At 37.6% G+C, this 25,645-nt stretch overlaps 1 protein-coding gene and 1 long non-coding RNA gene across 4 annotated transcripts in view; one reads left to right on the top strand and one right to left on the bottom strand.

Moving 5' to 3' along the window:
* Positions 1 to 23,112, bottom strand: part of LOC102790582 (SR-related and CTD-associated factor 4-like) — a 30,103-nt gene extending 6,991 nt beyond the window's left edge. The window contains exons 1-16 of one of the 2 annotated variants that reach the window (XM_006796589.3): positions 22,867 to 23,112; positions 21,126 to 21,209; positions 19,767 to 19,811; positions 19,506 to 19,667; positions 19,298 to 19,415; positions 18,524 to 18,657; positions 18,260 to 18,406; positions 17,866 to 17,939; positions 14,978 to 15,065; positions 14,694 to 14,777; positions 14,474 to 14,553; positions 11,080 to 11,249; positions 10,119 to 10,219; positions 9,911 to 10,024; positions 9,622 to 9,778; positions 9,443 to 9,534 (exon numbers count right to left, since the gene is read on the bottom strand). In XM_006796589.3, the coding sequence (XP_006796652.2) occupies positions 9,443 to 9,534; positions 9,622 to 9,778; positions 9,911 to 10,024; positions 10,119 to 10,219; positions 11,080 to 11,249; positions 14,474 to 14,553; positions 14,694 to 14,777; positions 14,978 to 15,065; positions 17,866 to 17,939; positions 18,260 to 18,406; positions 18,524 to 18,657; positions 19,298 to 19,415; positions 19,506 to 19,667; positions 19,767 to 19,811; positions 21,126 to 21,209; positions 22,867 to 22,896 (1,680 nt within the window). In that variant the 5' untranslated portion in view covers positions 22,897 to 23,112. Of the gene's footprint in view, positions 1 to 9,442; positions 9,535 to 9,621; positions 9,779 to 9,910; positions 10,025 to 10,118; positions 10,220 to 11,079; positions 11,250 to 14,473; positions 14,554 to 14,693; positions 14,778 to 14,977; positions 15,066 to 17,865; positions 17,940 to 18,259; positions 18,407 to 18,523; positions 18,658 to 19,297; positions 19,416 to 19,505; positions 19,668 to 19,766; positions 19,812 to 21,125; positions 21,210 to 21,613; positions 21,721 to 22,866 lie in introns of those variants that run through there. The other variant, XM_006796590.3, reaches the window with a different exon arrangement.
* On the top strand, positions 22,799 to 24,814 carry LOC102791051 (uncharacterized). Of its 2 annotated transcripts, none has more exons than XR_004843825.2 (3): positions 22,799 to 23,117; positions 24,543 to 24,685; positions 24,771 to 24,814. It is a non-coding gene; the product is annotated as an uncharacterized LOC102791051 (long non-coding RNA). The 2 variants fall into 2 exon arrangements; XR_437133.3 differs by lacking the exon at positions 22,799 to 23,117 and adding an exon at positions 24,270 to 24,468 and having other exon boundaries at positions 24,546 to 24,685.
* Positions 24,815 to 25,645: the final 831 nt, after the last annotated feature.

Raw genomic sequence — 25,645 nt, 5'->3', positions numbered from 1 at the left:
GGAAAAAGCCCACACATCAACTTCATAGCCTCATTCCAACTGTGAAACATGATGAATGGCATGGGGCTGCTGTGCTACAGGGCATGGGTGCAGTGGGAGCCACTGAAACACACAGAAACACTGATGAACACTAAGTTTTGTAGATTGTAAGGAAACAAAAATTCTTCTTACCAATGTACACGCTGTGTCTGATGGAGGCTGTGAGCCAAAATAATTCAGACTAAGTGAAGAGTTCACTTACGTTTTCCAAATCTGGACTAAGAGTGTTTAGGAAAAAAATAACTTTAAAAAAGAGCTTCTGTGTCAAGAGTTTGGATGTCAGATCACATTTTTTAAATAATTTTATAAATAATTGAGTTTATATCCAAGTAATTCAAAATCATTCACAACTTTTTAACAATGTAAGCATTTATCTGAAGTCACAGCATGTAGGAAATGTAACATTGTTCGCATACACCTTGTGGCCCTCAGATGAAGGACATACCTGAACTACACTCAGCCTAAACTACCATCACTTGATTTAAGATTAGCAGTTTTAATCTTAGGTAAAAAACTGATTTGTTTCTTCAGGCAAGACAAAGGAATGCTGAAAAAAGCTACATTTAATCTGGACAGCAGTCACCAGGTTTTAATACTTATAATTTTACTGAAAAGCCAAATTGAGACTCCACAGTGGTGTACATTTCTGTCTTTAATACTGCATATTTTGATACTGCCATTGGAGGGAACCAAAGGGAGGATTTTTCCACACTGAAGTTTAAATGGTCAAGGCACTGAAGGGGGCGAGAGTACAGTAAGTTTTTCCAACATTGCCACGTCTACCTTTTCTTAAATAATTACAAATAACTACCTGGGGCAGGAATGTATAATTTAACTCCCTGCTGCTGTGACCAATACACTATATGTTCAAAATTTTCTGTCACATCTCTTAAATCTTTGAAATCAGTCCAATTGCCATAGTCAAAATCAAGCATGCAGTCATGCAGTCTGCCTTTACAAACATTTCTGAAAGAATGGGCCGTTTAAAAGAGTTTGTGGAACTCAAGCATGGTACTGTCATAGGGGCCCTTCCCAGATATTTCACCATCAACTGTAAGTGGTTTCACTGTACAATGGAAACATTTATGAACCACAGCAATTAAGCCACAAAGTTCAGATGGGGTTACCATAGGTTTGAGCCGCATAGTGTGTAAAAGTCACCAACAGTTGACTTGTTGCTGACTCAATGACTCCAATTTTAAACCTCACGTGGCATGAATATCAGTACTAACACTGTGTGCTGGGAGTTTCAAGTTATGGTGTTCCAGCTCCAATAGTTGTAATAGTCAGGTGGCCCAGCACGTTTGTCTAGAAAGTGTGTGTTAGCCTTCCGGACACAGCTATCAGCCTTTGGCAGATGATGAAGTTTACTGATAAGAGCTGATCAAATTAATCTATTAAGTCATGTGAATTCTGCACTAGCCAAACGTAAAAAACCTTTTTAAAAATGTCTAGTTTCATTTCCCTTAAGATTTCTTTCATTTCAGTACAATATATACAGTTACAAAGAAAAAAAAGTGTATTGTTGAAAAGACACCCCCCCCCCCCCAAAAAAAAAAAAAAAAGAAAAGAAAAGAAAACAAACAAAAAAAACATATGGCTATTAGTATGGAAAATACAAACTTGATAGTTACAACTGGGTAGCAACATAATGGTCTGCTCTTACCCTGGTGTTTCACTCCATCAGCAGAGTATAACAACTGCTTCATGTTTCCTGCAGGCTATTCCCACAGAGGAAGCCCCATGAGGCACGGAGTCAGGCATAAGCTGTTTGATCAAGATCTGATCCTTACTGAGTGTCAACTCAATGCTTTCAATCAAAATAATTCCTTTGGTCTTTGTCTATTGTGCTACTTAGAAGACTTGTGAAAAGACAGTAGCGAGATAACTTACAATAAACTGAACTTAAGAACCGACAATTTAGGATTCTTCTCTTTTTTTAAGGACAAATATTCAAAGAGCCGTTTTATTATGATGAAAATTTCCATCATCTTCCAACAATCCCATGGCATCATCAGGGTGCGAAGCACATCCAAAGATAATTGTTATGACCCTTACCTTTGTGGAGACTCATGTGAGCCTGGTGTTCTTCAAACATGGATCTAGATCATTGTTGTATTACTCGATGTAACCGAAGAATCCCCTCTTTTCTTGAAATTTCACCTCATTTCAATATGACTGAAACAACACTGCATATATTTTTCATAACACAAGTTAATGAATGCTGAACTAGCAGAACCTGAAATGCATGCCTCTAAATACTGTGTATTTTAATCAGTTTGATATTTTAGAATGGAAATGAACTTTGAACACACACAGTTGGATCCCTAAAAAGACATATGAAATTTTAAAAGACCTGTTTTTTTTTAAACAAACAAAAAACATGTTTAATACTAAATAAATAAAATTAAATAAATACATGTACATTCAGCTACTTCCTTTTTTCCTCAAGAATTTGCGAAATCAGATGAAACCCCAAGTTTAATGTGGGACACATTTCACGCAGGTTGCCCTTCCTGACACAACCCTATTACTCCCTTGAGGCTAGGTTTTGGTCTCCTCCCTTCACATGTAACGGTTAATGTTTTAACTACAACACAAAACACCCCCCACCCCAGATAACATATCCTTAATGGTCATGGCAAGCTGTAGAAAAAGGTTACTCAGAAAAATTAAAACAATATCATATAGAAGTTTAAGGTAATTTACATAAAAATACTGTTCACTTTGTGCTGTTAAAATGTTTTTGTTGCCTGTGGATTTCCACACTCTATAACAGAAGTTAAACTGTGTCAACAGTCTGGATGACCTATGAGTTAACTGATTGTTTCTTGTTACTTTAGGTATTTTCATCATTTTAATGCGTCTTTACCAGAGTAAGAACCGTTTCGGTCTTTATAGCTTTTGCCTTTTCCAAATGTAATAAAAGAAACATATTTTATAATGTCTGTGAAACATTGTGAAAGAATGTGTTTTTTTTTAAATATTCTATGGTTATTTGTCAATAGTGAATAATGCATTATGAGAGCTATAACTGGTGATTAAAAATAAGTAGTAATTAATCAGCATGTTTATGTGAGTTGGTTTGAATTTTTTGGGCTTCTATTGAGACACTTGGCTTATAACAATAGTAATATTTGCCATTAAGCAGAGCAGAGGACTTTATCCTTTAAAAAAAAAAACCCAGAACATTTACAGGGTGTTATGATGCAAAATATTTCTTCTACTTCTACAGATATTTTTCCCCCAACAAAGCTCGGTCCATCAAACTTCTGTGAAGTGACAAAAGTGTAAAGGCTGAAAATGACACAAGCCACGAGCTCCAAGGCTTGTTTCCTCATTAAGAAGATGCAGAAGCTGGAATGATTTGCTGACAAGCCAACCACACTGTGTTGAGCATGTCAATCTTTGATTCAATTGCATGTTTGGTGCATACATTTTCTACCTGGCACTGTTTAGCTCTGTGTCCTCCTTTCCAATGTCTCTTCCTCGACCACTTCTCTCCTGCTGCTGCTGCTCTTGATGTTGGCTGACATCAAAACTCCACAGAGTCAGTCAACACTTACTGCTTCATGTTATTTGACATCATTTGACGCTCATACCTCCCAGGTGACATGCTGAACAGACGGAAGAGCCAGTAAACGTAGCTGGGATGTGCCGATCCAAGGAGAAAACTGTAAAACTGCAGCTTCTCTGGACAGCTGAAGTCTATCAGTGTATGAAAAAAAGATTGCCGGTGCATCCTGTGATGTACTCATGTCAAGACAATGTCAAGACGTCAATGCTGAGAGGTATTACATACATAGAAAACAATAGATATTTTGTATAGGTTTCTAGTATTGTGTCAGTATTTTTTCTCAGATACTCAGTTATTTTAGTCGGATGATGTTACGGAATGCAGTTTTTCTTTTAACAGAAGGTTTTTTCTGAAAAGGTTTCTTCAGTTTGTACTCAGTATCCAAAACATGTGGTTTGTATACTCCTGCACTAATCACAACTTGCTCTGACCTTCCCAAGCAGAGCACAGAGGAAGACTAAACATTTATATAAAGAGGTAAACTCCAAAAGACAAAATCACTTCAGGTCTACGTGACTAACATGGTTGCCATGTATATCATCCAAAGTGAAACTTTCCCAAAAGCCGTTCAAACAGACTTTGGATGGACATTATTTCGACGTGCAGGATTATTGCCACAGAACTTCACAGAAATAATAAGTTGGTAAAATATTTTTGTATGATCTTACAGTTCAGGCAGAGGGAAGATGTCATTAGCGAAACAAGTAGTCAACAACATGAGTATTTTTGCTGCAGTATTCTGCTGATGCTGCAGGATTAGTAATGACAGCATTTAAAGATCACATACATAAACTAATCCCCCAACTAGTGCGGTGGGTATAACTTCTCAAGGCTAGTGACCACAACTATTTTATACAACACTAGCAGCAAATCATTTGTTTAATGAAGAAGTCCAGAAAAAGACTCGTGGTTTATAAGCATTCACTTCATCTCAGTGTGAAATTTTGTTCTTTTCTGTTTCAACATTTATGTGTTTACTGTGCTCATCTCATGTGCCTGTTCACATCAGACACGCATCAAGTGGAGGTGAAGAAAAACTGGTTAAAAGACCTGACTGGTCAGTTTTCGAGACCTCTCTCTCTAATTGAACAAAAACAAAGTACGGACCAGAGTGTGGACCAGCGTTTTCTATTGGAGATGCAGCAAGAAAGTGAGAGGCTGCATGCAAATGGATGAGGGAAAAGCAGGGTCAAATTTGTATAGTCACAAATTTGCATACATTAAATATAACAAAGGTATAGTTGTAAAGCATTTAAGTGACTTTAAGGCATGTTTGGATTATTTTTTATTATCGCCTTGAGAAGGATTAAATGGTGATACCTGTATGTATCACGGTCTGTCAAAACGACCAACATGGTCTGTCAAGTTCCTTCACTGACTGAAATTTTTCTCTGCGTCCATTTTATATCCTTTGGCATAAAATGGTTCAGCGTGCAAACTACTGCAATCACTACTTGCAAGACTGCTTGACATCTGGCCATCAAGCCAATAGCCTTTATTAATATAATCTGGTGGTGAGGACAGTCAGTCATCGTTCAGCATCAGTCAGAGGATGGCATAAAAACAGTTGTTTCAGTAGGAAATGGGCAAAGACAGCACTATCAAAACAGATAGTTTCATACAAGAAACCTGTGATTAATTCATACCTACCCACCTAACCAGACTAAGAGAAATGGTTTTATTGTTGGTAGGCATTAAGGAGTTTTTCCTTTCATAATTGATCCATGTTCCAAGTCCAGCAGAGATTTAGTTGGAGTTAATGACCCTCAAACCTGCTGTATTATTAAAATAAGTTCAGCTGCTCCTCAAAGATAAATTCTTAGAGGTTAATGTTATTTGACTGTATGTGGGGTGAGACTAACTCCGTTAAGATCAAGATCTTGAAGCATTGGGTAATAGCGTAAAAACAAAGAAATGAACAAACAAACAAACAAAATCATGTTTCCAATACTCAAAAATTGGCCAGTTTGCTACAGTTGCTGTCGGCTTACCTTGTCTCCCACTTTGATATTCCTCTTCCCACTTGGACTTTAAGTCCCACCAGCAGCCAACAGTCACGCATAGTCAATTCGAACTTTTCTTCCAAGTGAGGTGCTAGAAAGCCTATTTTAGCTTGTAGCTTTAGCTTCTTAGAGTCAGGAGGACTTAAATGTTACTTTTAGGTTTATTTAAAATAAATAAATAAATTGTGATTAAACATGAGACTCACTCTTTTGTATTATTGTCTATACTTTCATGAAAACTATTTACTTTTTTACTTGGTTATATGTTAAAATTCACACCCACTCCAACCCATATTTTTCATATTTTTTTGTCATTGAAGCACTGATGAATGATTAACTCGTGATTTTTGTAATAAGTAAAAGTTACACAATTACTAATAAATTTGCCCAGCACACATTCTGAAAAGCACAGCGTGAATACTGAAACAGAGAAAGGATAACAGGAATATTTCCCTCTACACACACCACAATAATTAAAAGATTGTATGATTCCCATTTTATTGGAATAAGTTATATGATACAGTACAAGATTATTGAGTTAAGGTGCAAGCATATTTCAAGACAGAAAGAAGAATTTAAGATAAGCACTGCTGAATGTAAGGCCTACCAGTAGAGGAGCCTATCTGAATTGTGGACATGCAGATTTTTTGGATGCAGAGAGTAAATAGTCTGACATTCATTTAAAACAGAAATACGAGAATTTCTCTAGTAAGACTGACAAAGGTCGGTATATGATCTCTACTGATTATGCCTCAAACTATTCCCCTTCCCATGAAAGTTTAACATGTATTCTTTGACTATACAAGATTATAATATATTCCTACCCTGACAACATGTTTATCCCCATGCTGGTACCTACAGCTGCCCTTTCCCTGTGTGTAGGATACCTCATGAAAAATGGTAAAAGCATTCTCACTGACTGTAGTGCTCAGTCTGGTTTAGGCAAAGACTACCTGAGCAGAACATGCAGAAGGTGGGTCATCCACAGGTTTCTTATGAATTTAAACTATATAGAATAGACCTTGCTATATTCTCACATGGTCACAATAGGGTCTTATATTAAGAACGTAACACATAGAAGAGCATTTGGTCTGATTTGACCACATTGGATCTTTTCATTCTCACACAGCTACAGGAAGTAATGCATATAAAAGCTCAAATACATCCTCTGTGTGTGACAATGGCTTTAGATTAGTCCGTTTTAACAAACACTTACAGTTGCAGGGGTAAACAAACAGAACAGCTCCCCTTTTAACTGCAATAAGGATCAATGTGCTGGCTTTCAGGGGAATTATTCACAAAAATGGAAAAATAATATGCATAATTAGCTTTCATAAGTGCATGTTAACCTGCAATAACTGTGTTTTTGTCCTGTCATATTTAGACAGGAAAGAGGTCCATCTTTATTGAGACCACCATGTTTTGCAAAAGCCTACAATTAAGCAAAGGATAGATGTGTATAAACGATAAAATGCATTCAGAAGCATAAAGGTGAGTAGTTTGTATTTACAAATTTTACCTAAGAAGCTTAATTCTATCTGATCAACACATGTGTAACACAACCACAGTGACAATGACGCAGTTACCAAAGATATAACTTCTGTCTCACCCACAGACCGCAGAGAACAAATGCTATTTTAAAGTTTTTCTAGAGCCAAAAACAAACTTTTATTACTTATCAGAAAACCTGCTCAACAATAATGAATATATACATAAGTGATCTTTTTGACTCCCCCCTTCCATACTGGTATGTTTTATACAGCCACAGTGCACATGTTAAACTAATATGACTAGTGCAAGCTAAAAGAAAGTCCCTATGCAGAAAAACCGCCACATTCTTGTAAACCTTACTGTGGGCTGAAGGTAGCCGGCCCTGCTCTCTCTCAGCAGAGAAAGCAAGTGGTTCCCAGTGAAATGATTTTAGCAAAGGTAATAATATGGTAAAGGTAATAATCACTAAAAATGCTATTATAACAGTTTTCCCCCTGCATTTATGTTTTTAAATTATATGCCACCAAATGAATAGATCTGTTATGTGTGCCAGTTATAACTTATTTTGTAGAATTATCAAATTGTATTTTTATGGGTATGGCTTTGACGTTCCCAAAAAAGGCCAGTTTGGAGACTAAAGCAGAGGTCCCCAACCTTTTTTGTGCCACGGACCTGTTTATGTCCGACAATATTTTCACATAAGGTGTCGGGGATAAATACAACAAAATAAAACCAGTATCAGAAAAAAAAAAAAAAAAGAGGATTTATTCATAACACACGTGAAAAGACCCAGGGAAACCGAGTTAACGATAAAAATAAAATAATGATAAAAACCATAAATTTCATACCCGCGCCTCAACTCCCACGGCCCAGTACCAAACAACTCATGGACTGGTACCAGTTCATGGCCCGGGGGTTGGGGACCGCTGTTCTAAAGTATCTATGGATAACTTGACAAAAAACTTTTTGCATAAGAATCAGAATGGTAACTAAAGCTTACAGAGGCCTGAAGCATAACTCAAGCATACACACATTACACTGCTTTTTCACCTTCATGAAACAAAACTGTGCATATAAAAAGAGTAAAAACCATGGTAACTGTAGGATGCAGATGCCTGAAGCATAAACACATGATAATGTTTATTCCCTTCTCGAGGCTCAACTTTGTGCATGCAAGATTTAAAACAAGGGCTAAACTGTAAAGTGTAAGCTTATCTACAAATTTATTTTAAACACAACTAACAAGTTGCATTTACATTTATTTCTTTTACAGGTTATTGGCAAAATGTATGCCAGAGTAGCAGTCTCACCACTGAGAATAAAGCTGATAAGCACTTTTTCCCTGGTATTTGTGCATGGTACCATCTGACCTTCAGCCCACCAGTTGTGATTTTACCAGAAATAAGCCCAAGTCTGTGATGTACTCCAGCGTGTTTATGTTGGACATATTTTGCTTTCACTGTCCATTTCCTCACCATTTACATTCCTGAAGTGCTCAAAAACTGCACTTTACATTCTGCACATAGACACAATCACCACTGGAAGGTAATTATCTTGTGTTGTGTATTGTTATTGTATATTTGCTACACCACAACACTACAGTAAACCTGAAGGACACAGCCAGTGTTTTCTAAACCAGTTTTCAATGCCAGCTGGTTCTTGGTCTCCCTTGTGCTGCCAAACAATCAAACAACCGAAATTGTCCTCAATCCGGTTATTTAAGAAAAACATTTCATACATTTTTTAATCACACCCCTAAAGATCTTTAAGTGCTCCTTAAAAAAGTATGTTTTGACCTACAGACAATGTAGCAATGCACAGCAACATACTAATTCTTAGTTTTTTCTCTCATCATCTTGATATTTTAACAAATATTTTAATTTTATATTTTTTTCCATTTCCTTTCCTCCTTCCTCTTACACCTGTGTGCAGTAGCAGGGGCAGCGATGATGTCGGCATTCTCCCAACATCAGCTGGTTGCATTACACAACTCCACCCAGCCAGTTGTATCCCATTCTCATGGTGAAAGTCATTATAAATGCTTTAACACACTGAGCAGAACTTAGAAATAAAAGAAATGTGAAACATGTTTCTTTAATATTCTGCCTTCTCTTAAATAATTTATTAAATCTTCAACGCAGTGATGTGACTTTTTAAAAAGACGACAGAGGATGATTCAGATAGGCTCCACTACTCATTGTTCAACAAAAATTTATTAGCTTTACAGCTTTCACAAGAAAGATTGTTAAGTCTTTCTTTAAGACCATTAAACCCATAAAAAAAGAACACTTGTAGTATTAAAAAGGTGTTTAAGGACTGCAATTAGCATTACCTGAACATGAGCAGAGACGATTCCATCTGGTACACTTTCCAACATTCCATTAACAGCTGCCTGATTGTTGATGTCTTTGGTAATATTCCACTCTGCAAACAAACAAAAAAAGTACAAAGTTTGTATATTCTTGCAGCAGGTGAATTTTGCTGAAACTCAAATAATGGCTAATTGTTTACCTGGATTTAGTGTTTCTACATCCAGCATACCACCTTCGCAATAGCTCTGCAACTCCTCAACTTTGACTTTATTCCAGGGGATGTAGGTAACTCCCCGCTCCACATCCCAGAACTTTTTGTGAGCAGGTTTTATACCTTTATTCAAGGCCCAAGCAATCTAGGGAAGAATGATGTTTGGTATAATCATTAAGTTATCAAATAACACTAACAAAAAAAAAAAAAAAAAAAAAAAAAAAAAAAAAACTACTACAAAACTAATACACAAATGGAAATTAAAAACATTGCATACCTTAACTGGTTTCTGATTGACTTTGTATGACCCCCTACTGAGTTTGTTCAAGGCTGTGTAGGCATCTTGCCTGTGAACCATAACAATATAGGCACAACCCCTTGGAGGAATCATCTGGACACAAAAGGTGAAATGCATTAAGATCATTGAAGCTTGTGTAAATCAATAATGTTTATAAGCATCTCTGACATGAATTGTCCAAACTTACATTGATGGACTCAATCTGCCCAAACTCTTCCAAAAGAGACATTACATCAGACTGCTGGGTTTTCTTGTCTAACTGTCCAACCCAAAGTGTAGTACTGCAAACTATAAGCAAAAAGACAGAATAACAAATTACATTAAGGATCAAGGCTTTTAGATTTTTTTTAAGCAAGAGTTCACACTTAGCTCTAAAATGTATTGACTTAAATAACTCATGACTGCTGAAGCCTCAGATTTTGTAAAGATGAATTTATACAAAATAAATTATTCTAAGGGCGATCGTGGCTCAAGAGTTGGGAGTTCGCCTTGTAATCGGAAGGTTGCCGGTTCGAGCCCCGGCTTGGACAGTCTCGTTCGTTGTGTCCTTGGGCGAGACACTTCACCCATTGCCTACTGGTGGTGGTCAGAGGGCCCGGTGGCGCCAGTGTTCGGCAGCCTCGCCTCTGTCAGTGCGCCCCAGGGTGGCTGTGGCTACAATGTAGCTTGCCATCACCAGTGTGTGAATGGGTGGATGACTGGATATGTAAAGCGCTTTGGGGTCCTTAAGGACTAGTAAAGCGCTATATAAATACAGGCCATTTATCATTTAAGAAAATTACAATACATACCCTAGTAAGCCACTACTATATAAAGAAATTCATTAGGTGTTCTGATGTACAAGAAAATAATCCCTATTACAAAATACACTTCACCAAAATAAATGAATAAGTAAAAAAAATATCCCACTGAGCTCATAAAATAATCAAAATGTCACCTTAAACTTTCACTTTGTCTGCAGTGAATATAAAGCTTTATGGAGTTTAAAGAGGCTACACATTTGAATCTCTTAAATTAAATCGGCTTCTCTCTTTTGGTTTAGACAAGTTGATACAGTAGCTGCAAGTGAAACTCAGTAGTGATTCCTGGAGCTTTATGCACGCCATCATCTGTGACATTTAGTCGTGTTTATTGGTTTGAGTACATACCACTGAGCGTCTGACTCTTTATGCTGGAAAGACCTTTTTGTCTGCGCTCTCTGTCCTTCTCTCTTTCACTCCTATCCTGAGAATGAGATCTCCAGCGCTGTTCTCGGGAGAGAGAACGCCTTGACCTTCTTGAGCGAGATGAAGATCTTGATCTTCTTCTCCTTGGAGATCTGAAATACAAAAGAATAAAACCAGTGAACACTGTTTCAAAAATAATCCAATTGAAAACAACTCTTTTCAGATGGAAAGAAATGACAAGATGACCAGAGTGTTTTGGGACTTCACTGCTTGTAATTTGTGCTCAATAATGCATTGAGGTTATTAAATACTTTCCTGGTCCACTATAATGTGAAAAATATCTACCTTTATTTAGAATTTTAGTAACTGTAACACATGTTTAAAGGAGTGATACAGCAATGGTTTTCTGATTTTGGCAGGGATAGCCTGAAGTTAGTGTTGACCTTGTTTCCTACACAAAAAGACTTTTCCATAGGCTTTCTCACCATCTCCAAAAATAACAGTCTATAGCTTTGGATGTAAAATACTGATGTTAGGCTATATAAACCACCGTCTCATGAATCATGACTCGTATACATGTAAAACAAGACAGATTTGGAGTATTCTATGGACTCTGACCCAAACACAATTATATTTTGACACAAGATGTAGCATTTTTTTCAAGGAATCAGAAAAACTATTCAGAGGTAGCCAAGAGAAAATTCTTTCTACTTCACCCCAAATATTTTTGTCTAAACCTTGGCATTGACCAGAAAAATCAGGCAAATAAATTCACTGACTTTGAAATGAGGGCACCTGCAGCATAAAAACACCATCTTTCAGTTTTAGGGCTTTATTCTTGTGTCACTCTATGAACACTGAAATACATAACTCTCAAAAATCAATTTGCACAATTTTAACTGATGAGCAAAGTGGTTACCTGGAACTAGGGGTGGGCGGGATAAACGGTATATGGTAGAAACTATATAAATTTGGCCAACGGTAGAAATTTTGACCATACCGCATGTTGATGGTGGCATCAAGCTGCGCCTCTTTTGGTCGAAAGCATTGCAGCGGTTGCAAATTATGCAAGATGACAGTAAAAGGTGAAGAGGTGAATCAGTTTTGGAATATAGGGAAAGCCAAAAACTGCGCTGCCTCCACTTCCGTACCATTGATTCGTATTGTGAATGGATTATCTCAGTTGTTCTCCTAACTGAAGTTTGGTCCGTTTATAGCACCCTGCCATGTGATTGCATTTGTCCTTAGCCACCAGAAACCCTCACGTTAACTTTTATCGAGTGGAAAAGGGTAAGCTTCACTGTGCTAATGTTATGCTAACATAGTTGTTTTGCTAGCGATCACGTAGGACATCATTATATACCAGCTAGTCCAACTTCAGTAACCCTACAAAAGCCATTGCTGTTTAGTTTTCTGTCTTCATTTATGTTGGAAGTGATAGCAGAGTTGTATGTTTCAATTTTTTCAGAAATCTCTCGGTCAGAACATGGTATATCGTGTTTAGGTGGAAACTAACTTCCTGATAACTTCTAACTCTGTTGAATTTAATAAATTCTGTTTTCATGGATGCCAGATGAAGAGTTTAGACAGCTTTTAACTCTCAGTGATGCCGCAGTGTTCGTTTGACTTTGGGACCTGAAGCAGATGGCGTTTTGGACCCAGAATACTCCGCGCAGGGCTCGCAAAATTTCAAAATCCCTGGTAGCCCTTCGGGCAGGGACTCTTCAGTCTTTGGTAGCCCAAAATAAATTTAAGTAGCCCGAATAAAAAAGAGAACAATTTTTTTGATTGATGTTAATCAAAAAATTGTTGAAACACAAATTACAACATTGTATAAAAATTACAATCATCAACTCAAATACTTGGTTCTAATTAAACAGAAATTTCTATGAACTTGTAAGAACTGTAGAACATGAATCAGTCTGTGTCAGATCCTGAATTTGAATTTTCCACTGAAGTCACGGGTTTTTGAAGTTTGCAAAGACTTCTAAATTGTGCCAGTGGTAGTTCACCCTTTGCAACATAGTACGCTGTTCTAAGCAGATTTTTCAGGTTTATTTTTAGTATGTTATTTGCAATTGGTGTTTGTTTTTGGAAAGATATTGCAGACTGAGCAATAATGCATTTCTTGCATTTCTCATGGGTTCTAACGGGGGCCTTTCTTAAAATTACTGGTCCCAGTAACAAAGGCGCTTGTCGACTCAGAAATCGAGGGAAAACCAACAACACACCCGGCAGAACATTATGTTATTTACACGGGTGCACATAAGTGGTCCGCATGTGCGCATTCGCTGTCAAAATAAAAGACGCGCACCAGATAAGAAGTTGCAACGCGCGTTTGCGTCCATATAAAAGGCACTGTTTTTGTCCGCTAGAGTGGGATTTTCACGGCACATTCCGCACCACATCTCTGTGCGTTCATCATTTGTTTGAAGCCAGCTCACCTCCTGCAACCACTTTTCCGAGAATACGCGCTTCTTTTGTGGTTCGGACTCCTTCTGACATTTCTTTGGAGGTGGAGGAACACCAAAGTAATCGTTTAAAGGAGTTTGCTTCTTCAACATCTTTAAGAGTTCTAAACAAATGTCTGTCCTCCTCCAGAAAATCTTATGTACGCAAACACGCGTTGCAACTTCTTATCTTACCTCTCACATGTTTAAGCTTGCTGCGGGATATTTCGCTTGTCATGTTTGCATAGAAAACTAAACGATTGATAAGACGATGTCAGAGGAATTGGTGCGCAAATTATCGTCACTCACCAATCAGTGCTGTCGTCGCTCTCTATACACAGTTCAGCGATTGCAAAGTGAAAGCAAAAAACAAGCGCAAATTCAAACGCGATTTCAATATGTCACATACTGACAGTGGCTCACCGATGCCAATGACATAATTACCCAGCTACATTTCCGAAAGAATGCAAAAGCATTGACATACATTTTTCCTTCCTATGATAGCCCGACGGGCAGGGCAGAGATAGATTTTGGTAGCCCGACTGGAAAAATCGCTAGCCCGACGTCCCGGGGCTAGCGATTTTGCGAGCCCTGCCGCGAGACTCCTGACTATGGCAGCCATAATGCACCGACAATCCATCAAGCAGTGCGGCTTCGTAGCTTACCAAAGTTGTACTAAAACATTTTTGACAGATTTCTGCGCGCTGTGTACAACATAAAATCGGTTCAAGGTCAGTAAGCACAACTAGAATTCATACACAAGGCGCACTGTTGATTTTTGACTAAATCACAGGATTTTAAGTGCAACTTATAGTGTGTAAAATACGTTATACAGAAGAAAAGAATATATCGAGATATATATCGTTACCGCACATGCTTCAAATTATACCGCGATATGGATTTTAGGCCATATCGCCCAACCCTACCTGGAACCAGATCTGGATCTTCTCCCATGGCCTCTGTGCCTGCCTTCCCGCCTCATAGATAAATCTTCTCTTGAACTTCCCTTTAGGAGAATGACAACAAGACAGGTTTTTTGTTTATTTTCCACAGTTCATAGCATAGGCCAAAATAGAAATGTTCCTACCACTAACTATGACAAACTACGTGTGAAACAGAAAGTTTACGTTCAAGACAAATGCTTACCCGGGATCGAGAGTAAACCTCATTTGTGGACTGATATCCATCTGGAATCATATGATGCTCAGTTTGACTCATTCCACCACTGTGCTGGATCGACAAAGAGACAGCCCCAGAAAAGGAAGTGTTAAAAAAAAATAAAATCTTAAAAATAAAAATCACTGGAACAAAAAATTTTGTTTAACATGACAGAGGGGAAAAAATAGCAATTTGATATATTTGCAAGAATATGAAGAGAAAACGTCTGAGAGGCAGGAAAGTAATCATATAAAACTGTTATAGACGGGTACCTTTATATCCTCAGTCTGACTCATCATACGCTGATTAATATCTGTGTTGGGCCCCAGACCAAGAAACTGGTTCATCACATTTTCAGGTCTGTTATGACAAAATACACACTCCATATTACAAACACATGTGGTAAATGTACTAAAGTAAAACAACACTTAACCTAAATGTGATCATAGGCATTTTTTGACTATAGACACTTACACATAACACAGCAAGAATAAACCAGTCAATAACATGATAAAAAAAAAATCTACATTCAAAATGGGATTTTTAGTTTTAACTTTTGTGTTGTGTGCTCTGATTCAGTGTACATTTTAATTTACAAGAGTAATGGGCAACTTCAGCTGTATAAACTATAGCATTATGAGTGACAGTTTTGGTGGACACTAGTTGAACAACAGTGTGGTCAGCCTGCTCCTCCCTATACCATTAATTCACACACTCACTTGAGCAAGTATCAAAGTAAAAGTGCTTTCATTTTCAATTTCTGATATCCACTGCAATGCACTGTGTTTTGTCTCTTCCTATTTGGCTAATACTGGTCAACCACAAGATTACTCTCAATGCTCAGGCTCTGCTACTCAGTAGGATGCAACCCCAGACCGCGTGCTGTAGTCACACATGCATACACAGATATATAGCACGTGTGGATAATGTTGGAGAGTAACGGAATACATGTACCGCCGTTACGTATTTAAAATACAAAATATGAGTAACTGTATTCCGTTACAGTTACCGTTTAAAAAGGTGGTATTTAGAATACAGTTACTTTGTTGAAATAAATGGATTACACGGCGGTACTTCCCTGTTTCATATTGTGGCGGGTCAGGCCTGTTTGGGTTTTGTTTGACAGCTATGTTCTGTTGTTCCAGGCGGCAGCGTTACGGTTGCCATGGTTACAGGGTGACGCTCTCTCTCTGCGTGTTTCCTGGGGGAGAGAGCGCCTTTTTGTTGTTGTTGTTGTTGTGCTAAGCTAATAGGCAGAATGCTACAGGTATAGCTCTAAAGAATGTAGCCTCATGGGCAGTGTAGTCGGGTGCTGCAGGGAGAATGGACTGCCATACCTGTTATGTGTCTGTGAGCGAGGGAGGGAGAAAAAGGAAAAGTACGAGCTGTCATCGAGCAAAAACGGGAGCTGGAAGCATGTAAATATAATAATAACCACTGCAGCCAAGAAGAGTGCCTGATGAGCCCAGTTGTAAGTAAGCTATTAAGACTCGACAGTACACCGTGTTCGTGTTTTCCTCCAAAAACAATAAGTTCCGTTGGAGCAGCCTTTCAACGCCTCTCTCTGTCTCTCGCTGCAAAGTTGACCCAGACAACAAAGTAAAGCTAGTTTTCAGCTACGAGCCCGACACAGAACCCACCGTATTAGCCAGAGGTCCCTTTACTACGGTTCGGAGCCGCGGACCTTCAGTAACAGTAACAAATCACAGCAATAGTACATTCACGTAGTTGTAAACAGCATGATAATATATTAAGTAATCCAAAGTATTCAGAATATGTTACTCTCATTGAGTAACGTAACGGAATACGTTACAGAATACATTTTGGGGCATGTATTCTGTAATCTGTAATGGAATACATTTTAAAAGTAACCTTCCCAACACTGCGTGTGGATAATGTTGAGGGGAGTGATAAAATGTGCAAATAAAGCAGAACCTTTTAAGTCAAAACAAGCAACATAGCCCACTACGCTTAAACCATTTCCGCACAAATATCTAAACACAAAGGACGGAGCGTTCACCCGACGGCATGTACACGGACATGCCGGGTGCTGAAGACAACATCTCACAGATTCTGAAACTGCAGGTTTTGTCACTCTCCAACTAAAAATCATTGAACCAGCAGAAAAAGAATATCAAAACTACGCTTCACGTTTGATAAACATTGTCATGAATTCGCTCTTACTTTACTTCTTACTTTTTTCAGCCAGTGTCCAATCAGAAATCTCTATTTTCTGCATTATTCGCTTGCATATTACAGACCAGTCTACCGTTGTGTACAGTGCTGTCAGCTGCTGGGTTTTTTTCCTCCAAAAAATGACCTCCGACAAGAAAGCCTAATATCTGCTGTTCAATACCGAAGAAATTTCAACTTTTACAAATTGTACCAAACCACAAAACGCTTAGCTATGTCTCTAATAAAACCTCTAACTTTGCTCTGCTTCACTTCAGCAGCATCAGGTAATGTTCATCTGTTGGTTCATGGTTTTCTTCAGTTTTTGATCTACTGAAGAATATTTTTAAGGTAAATGGTAAATGGCCTGTATTTATATAGCACTTCACTAGTCCCTAAGGACCCCAAAGCACTTTACACATCCAGTCATCCAGCCATTCACACACACTGGGGCGCACTGACAGGGGCGAGGCTGCCGGACACTGGTGCCACCGGGCCCTCTGACCACCACCAGTAGGCAACGGGTGAAGTGTCTTGCCCAAGGACACAACGACCGAGACTGTCCAAGCCGGGGCTCGAACCGGCAACCTTCCGATTACGAGGCAAACTCCCAACTCTTGAGCCACGATCGCCCCAGGGGGCGATCCAGGGAGTTAACTTCTAAAAAAAGCCAGGCCAGCAAAATCTCCTTAATATTATTCTCAGTTACTTTGACACAAAGGCATCTGCTGTGATGCTTACACCTCTGATGAACTCTCACAAGTGTCAGCTTTGTTTTTATACATAGATTTTATAAATGGATATAAAAATATATGGATATTTACTAATAAATGATCATAATTATAATATTTCTGACTGAGTCAAAATGGAATTGAATCAAATCGAATCAGGACCTTGTAAATCAGAATTTAATCAGTTATAGAAATCAGTGATGATACCCAGCCCTACACACATGTGTAAAAGCACGAGTACATTTTCAGAAACTCACTGTGAGTGAATGTTGCCTTCAGTAGCCATTGTGTCTTCAGGTTCATCATCATAGTCAAATCGGTCAAGAAGTTTCTGGAGAAAAATATACATAAATGTTTTGAGGATAGGGATACAACTCCTTTTTGTCTACCCTAAAGCTGTTTACCAACCACCATTAAACAACAAAAGTGGAAATGAACACTAACAAGCAGGTTATATCACACCAATAAAATCCGTATAACATGGTGAGATTAGATGGTGCTGTACAAATGGGACAAATATGCAAAGTTGACTGCAGCCATCTAAAAAGTCTTGTATAGAATTTAGGAAAACAAGGCCCATTGTGTCTTTGGTTGAAATGCCAACCACTTGTATTTATTAAATAATTATGTAAATGAGAGCTGTGCCAGTACCTCAGCTAATGAGCTTTTCTTTTCAGTGTGTGCACTGTATGCGTTGAGCTGGGCATGTGGGATCTGAGGCCGTTTTGGTATGTTGTTTTCAGTGGTGGCTGCTAGGGTCTTATCTGCCTGCTGGATGTTCTGGAGCATCCTCTGCAGCTAGAAAGAAAAAAAAAAGGAAAACAAACAAACAAAAAAACAAAACAACAGGCGCTATTTAGACCTAACACAACATTAGTTAAACTGCTGGAGGACATAAACCACATTATTACTTACCTCCTGACCATGTGGAGACTGAAACAGCTGTGCCACAGCAGCTAAGGCATCAGGACTGGGTAGCTGGGGGACTGTAGGCATGACTGGAACATTACTGACAGGAGGCCGTGTCTCTGGTTGGGGCTCAGTAGGAACTGTTCAGATACAATAAAACAGCTTGTGTCTGCATGATGAATTAATACTAGGGATAGGAAGTGAGAATTGGTTCCCAATAGCTTAATTTCTTTGAATGTTATTCTGCTTGCCTAACAATTCCACATATTGGTTCCAGTTGCACTTCTGCTACAATCACCAGATTTCAGTTTGGATTTATTAATTTATTTTTTCAGTACCAGGAGAGGAAAATAGCAGTGCAGTCTGCAGCATGGATGTGGCCATTACCTTTATTTTTATTGCTCAAAAAGACAAAAATTCAACAGTAAACTGCATACAAGACAGAAACAACTGAAACCACCCAGACAGACAACATACTAACGTTAAGCTAGCCAAGAACAAAGAGTGATGTTAAAGGGCTGGGCTATGAATGCTGACCTCGGGCCAGTAGCCAGACTTAATGAGACTAAAATGTTGCTTAGCGATGGTGGTGACCCTCAAAACAGAGAGAATTAGCACCCAAGGAGAATCAATAAGTAATTGAATTGATAAGTGATATCAATAACTGAACTGGAATTGCTAAATTCTTAGCAATCCCCCCCCTCCCTAATTACAACATAACTTAATTTGCTCTCAGATAGTTAAAAACACTGCCCAAAGTTCCACTACCAGTTCTACTACCTTCCACTGCAGGGCGAGGTGTAATAACACCATTTGCCATATCCATTAGAGGCTGAAGGATGTCCATGTCAAACACACCATTCTTCTGCCACAGGTTAAGGACACGGACAATTTTAGTCTGATAGAGGGGGAAAAAGGAAGAAAAATCTATGAGATTCTTTTTAAAGCATTTATTGTACTTATATAAATTACTTGAAACACAAAGTACCTTGTCATCCTCTGGGCAGCGATAAAGGTTTTGAAAGGTCTCTGTGAAGTTTTTCAAGAATCTTGGACCAAATACATCCTTGTCAACACCAAACTGATGGCGTGATTGGCGAACAATGGAATCAACCACATATAAACCAGGAACTTTTAACTCGGGCTTGCACTGAAAAGAAACAAAAGAAATTACAGTCCGCATCTGTAAAATGCACTTTTATCTAAACTTGGCAACATAGTAAAGTTTAAACGGCTGAATAATACATACCTTCTTAATGAACTTTTCAACAATCTGGACAACGTGTTTGTAAAGCTAATGAGACAAAAAATAAATAAATTCAGTCACAGGATGACTATCAAAATGGTAGCATAAGACAAATAAAAACATGCTGTGTTGTGCTAAAAAATTCTCATTTACTGCATGATTTCTTTAATCAGTCGAAAGAGTCATCAAACACTTCAACTACTCTTCTCAGCTGAAGCTTCAAAAACAAAAAACCCAAAAAAAAGTGACACCTCATTTTGCCAAGAGCAAAACTTCTGATAGGGTAAAGTAGAAAACTCATTATGCTTAAAATATATGTGGAATAATAATATTCACCTCCCCAGACTTATGACAAAACCGTTTGCTCATAGTGATTGCCTGATGTTTTTATTATTATCATTATTACTATTATTATTCACACACACAGGCACAGATATAGACTAATAGAGATATAAATGAGTGTATATAAAGTCTCTACACTTAAGATATTATGATTAAAATATTAGGGGTGGGGGAAAAAAATCGATACTGTGTAGTATCGTGATATTTTGTTTGCTAATAATGTATCGATACGGGGACAGCAGAAATCGATATTTTGTTACAAAAAAAGTTTTTTGTGGAATGGAACATATCTCTTTTCTGAGCAAGAATCCTGACATTCCTTTACTGTCCAAATGTGTTTAACTTTTTTATGGCAGCAATAAACATGACAGTTTACTTATTTTAATTTAAGACATGTTTTATTTTAATTAAGTTTAAAACTTTTTTATTTAATGTAAAATTATATTTTGTTTTAATTTACTTTCAAATTCTTCAGTTGCTGAAGGGGCTGCATAGTTTTCATAAATGTCATAGTTCAGAATAGCTATAATTGTACCAGATGGTTGCGTTCAGTTAAGTTGGACTAGACTGTAATACAAACCGTTCAGTTTGTCAACAATAAAACTGAAATGAGAGAAAGACTGAGTGTGAGACTTTGATATTAGATAAAAGGAATATTGATAAAGTTTACCTTTATGTACAGAATCTGAATATCGCAAAATATTTTTAAAAAATTGCAATAATATCGTATCGTGCGTTAAGTATTGTGATAATATCGTATCGTGGGATGTATGGTGATTCCCACCTCTATAAAATATTATGATTATCATTAATTACCACACACAACTGTAGCACTTTGTTTAAAAAAAAATATTAAAAAAATAAAAATCATAAAGTCCACGTAATACCACAGCTAATACACATAAACCTACAGTGTTTGTTTGTTTGTTAAGTTTCTTTGTGTAAGAACAACAACCTCGGGTTTTGTCTAAATATTTGCTCATTATGCATGATGGTATCCAACAATAAAATTCACTTTACCTTGATAGCCTTGATGGCTGATTTTGTTACAGACATCATTTTAGCACGGGATATTGGCGGCTTCATGTCAATCATGGAGAACAACTAAGAGGTAATGAAAGAGGAAAAATGTAAAATTAGTTCATTTTAAAAGAGAAACTGGCATACAATTATACTAGATATGTGATGTCCTTTATAAAACAAAAGGACAAAATAATAATAAAATGTAGCAACAAATAGACCATTCAGTAACAGGAAAACCTCAAAACTAAAAAAAACAAAAACAAAAAAAACAGTCTTTAATAAAAGTTTGAAAATTAATATTTTCCCCTCCGGTGCTGTGATAAGTGGCGGCTTGTTACAGCAGTTCTCTTATATTTGTTTATTTAATTTATATGGATATAAAGTGATAGAGTTGATTTTCCTTTTATGGTCTAGTCAAGTCAAGTTTTGCAAATCTACTTTTGGGGTTTCTTCTCAGTGTACTATTAACAATGGAGAATCTTTACCAGCTGATCACAGTAGTTATTCTACTGAGCAAAGTGAAGACTGTCGTCCTCATGGTGACAGCAAGGTTACAGCATTTGATCTAAGTGGAGAGCTCAGAGAATAAAATATCAGGTCTGCTTAAGCTATCATCATGGTAAATGTGAGGTCCATGGACAATAAAATAAAGACAAGCTTGGTGAGGTGATTAAAACCCAGAGACAACAATGAGTGTAATATAACTTGTTTCACAGAGACAATGCCAGACTCACACTTCCCTGACCATAGTGTGAGTGAACCTGGCAGTAAGACTTTCTGAGCAGACAGTGATGTTAGTGCTGACACAGCAGTCAATCAAATGACCATATTTAAATCCTCTGTAGACTAACCTCTGCACCACTTACTGGACAGACAGCACACGACTTTCTCTAACATTGGCTTCAGGTCTGTAGCTTTTTAAAATTTTACAATATTATTTCCATCTATGAAATTGTGCTGATCTTTTTTTTTCTTTTTTACAGTTTTTACATTAATGTAAATAGTTCAGTATCTTTTTTGTACAGAACGTTTACTCCAACATGACTGTGTATTGTTAAATTTTATTTATTAATACTCTTTAATCATGTCTATGCTTTAGTATAGTACTTAATTTAGTATAATACTTAATTTTCCCCAACAAAGCAACGCTGACACAACAATATGCAAGACATCACATAAACGGCCACTTGAGTTTTCTAAAGCTGCAACAAATTTAAAGAATACACAACTCAAAAGTGTTATTTAAGTGAGCCGATAACAAACACACTTCAAGTATACAAAACATTAAATAATCCAGTAGCCTTTATGAAAAGCTTTGCTTGCTTAACTCGTTGGAAGCAACAGTAAATATCCGAACACCTTTAGGCTAATGTGTTAACGACAGCTGTATTTCACTAATTCTACAAAAGTGACGTATGTCCCTACAACAATCATTGATGGCCTGTGCATCTTTATAAATAAAGTAGAGTAGGGCTAAGTTAATAATTAAGCTATATGAGTACTAAAATCAAAGGCCGTCTAGGATTAACGTACTAGCATCAAACTACAGTTAAGCTAATGCTTAGCAGATACAATGTTTACGTTGCAACTGGACACTAAACTGGCATTATCCCCATGGTAAATAAATAATAACCACTAATATTAACTGTCAAATAAGAAAATAACTGGCATTCGTTAGCTCGGGCGTTATATTTGCTTTTGGCTCGTGGGACTTAAGTAAAACATGAAAAAACTTTACCTCCATGTTGAAGGCGTTCACTGCATCCATAACGACTGGTTAATGTTGAAAGCCGACTGACTAGTCTTTATATTTGATTACTTTACCTTGACCATAACCACGCGCAGCTTCACCTAACTACAGCATAACAACCACGCGCATCGGGAAGCTTTATTTTCCTTTCGACGTGGACTAACCAAAGCTCAGCTAAGCTAGAAACTGCTGCTAGCTTAACGGTTCCACCCTGTAGACAGCGCCTGTGATGTCACGAGGTAATGCTGCCTTCACAGTTATCGGAAAATTTGGCGCCGTCTGTATTTTTCTACAAAAATCGTTTGGATGACTTTTGGAAGCATTTTACTAAATTAACTGATTTTCGGACCTATCATGCAAAGGCAAAATGAGTATTGTTCTGAGTTAAACTGTTCATAGGGACTTTATATATCTAGTCTATGGGCAAACCTTTGGAATGACGACCATGTGCCCAAAACTGTCAGTGTAAATTCATAGTGCCCTTTATAGACGAGAACAACTGTCCACAATCAAACAATTTCCAGTGCCATAAGTTCAGCGAGACTTATTAGAGCTGGGTTCTTTAAGTCCCTGTGTACTCTACATATTTCAGCATCTCTGCTCCTATTTTTTAACATAACTAAAATAAAGATGGAATTATATGTACTTATTAGCACACTGTTAAAAATAGCATCTAGTATACTGATATATATATTTTTAAATTTCCAATTATTTTATGAAGACCAGAGCCAATCAAGAAGTTGTTTGTAATTCAGCACGAAGCACAGCAGGTGGCGCTGATGACACGGAGTTAAGCGGCTGAAATGAGCGAGACACATTTTATTTTCGTTAATACCGTATCGATGTTGTGTGAAATAAAAGACACTGTGGAGCTATTTTTTTCTTTTAGGGAATTTTCTTTTGCTTTTCGATTTATCTCATCAAGCGTCTTGCTAATTCTTACAGTCTTATGACGAGTTCTGGATTTACGACTATATGCCTTTCCTTGATGGCACCTATTCCATAACGAGACGTTAGAATCGAAGTAAACCAACGACTGAAAAGTGCACGATTTGATAAGAAGGGACTGGTTTGTTTAAAGAGGAGGCTGCTGTTATAAATTCAATGCAGCTGGCTTCATGCCTGAAACTAAAATGTCGGATATCGTAAAGTGACTCATGATGCTGTAACGTCCCTAAAGAAAAAAAAAACTAACTAAAGTGTTACACTAAAGTGTATAGTATCTGAAAACACAATGAAAATTCAATTGCTGGGTTACAGCTCCATGAGATCCCATTAATTCCTGCTGGTGCCCCACACCCCACCCTTCCGCCCCCCAACCGATGGAACAGGAAGTTCTTCTATTATATTAAAACTTGTCTGAAGAATAAAATCCACAAAATCTCTTATAGCAATTACATTTATAGGTAAAATATAAAGTGCGTGGAACTTAAAAACATCGATCGCAGAACCAGAACGCCGCATGTCTTGAATGGCTTTACGTTGCCCCCTTGTGACCAAACCTGCAAACTGCATCCAGCCTTTAAAATACAAAACGAGTAGTACTGACAGAAGAAACAGCTGGACTTGAATCGCTAAACACACACGCGGGTGAGGATTTTACGGATATTCCTCTAAGACGATTCATGGTAGAAATAGCAGTAAATGGCTATTATTTTCTTTAGCAGATTTTTGTGAATGAGACAGTAACACGTTCCCCCTCAGATGGCTGGAATGGAGAACTCTACCAGCGGGATTATATATGAATACTATTATGATTACCTGGATCCCGTGATTGTGGATGAGAGAAAGTTAAAGTACTATAAATGTAAGTTGTTTATTTAACGCTTTACATAATTGTTCTGTCTTGCTTTTATTACACGAAGATAACACATTTTCTATTCTCCTTTCAGATTCCGTTGTTATAATATTTTGGGTAGTCGTCATTACCTTTGTGGCATGTCTTTTTCTCACTTTGAATCTACTGTCTCGCAGTGGAAACCTACCAAAGTAAGTGTAAAGGTCAATTGCCTTTAATGCCTTTAAAGTGCGTTTTCTAACTGAAACATGTATATGTGTTTCATTATGCGTAATCCCTAAAGGGATGCTTATACTTAAAATTGTCTTGTTGTCTTTGCAGGAATCACACGTCAACTAATTCGCTAGAGACTCGATCTTTATGAGAACATAGTGAAAAACGGAGGCGATGGACTCAAATTCAAAATGTGGTGATAATGTGCAACAGCACTAATGACATTTAAAATGAGAAGAAGTGACCATCATTCCTAACATCTCGCAAGATCACTGCAAAGTTCAAGGCTTCCTTAACCATTAAAAAAATGTTACGTAACAGCTGCTTTGAGCTTTAAACCACAGTGTGTGTGTACGTACATAAGAGCAAGGACAGCGAGAGTATATTAGGCAGCTTTGCTCCTTCCATTTTCATTTTAGTCCCATAACTTTCTGCTCAAAATTTGTACATACAGTACTTTGGAAAAGTTCTGAGCCACCTCTCATTTCTTTGCATTTTACTAGGTAAATAGGAACATGTAACAAGGCAAAACAGACTTTGTATAGTTCTAACAAGTTTTAAAGTCACCTTTTGTATGACCGACTTTTTGTAGTTTCTTTAAGAATTCTTCAGGAATGGTTCTGCAAGCTTCTTGAAGAACATTCAAAGCTCTTCATTGAGGTCCAAATCAATCCACAACTTTCATTGTGTTTTGGGATCATTGTCATGCTGAAAAATGAAGTTGTTGCCAATCAAACTCTAAAAGTACTTTACTGT

Source organism: Neolamprologus brichardi, chromosome 14 (assembly GCF_056152115.1).
Source record: "Neolamprologus brichardi isolate AB-2024 chromosome 14, ASM5615211v1, whole genome shotgun sequence".
Classification (NCBI taxonomy): domain Eukaryota; kingdom Metazoa; phylum Chordata; class Actinopteri; order Cichliformes; family Cichlidae; genus Neolamprologus; species Neolamprologus brichardi.
Note: the sequence above shows the minus strand (reverse complement) of the source record. Positions and strands in the feature narration are given on the sequence as shown.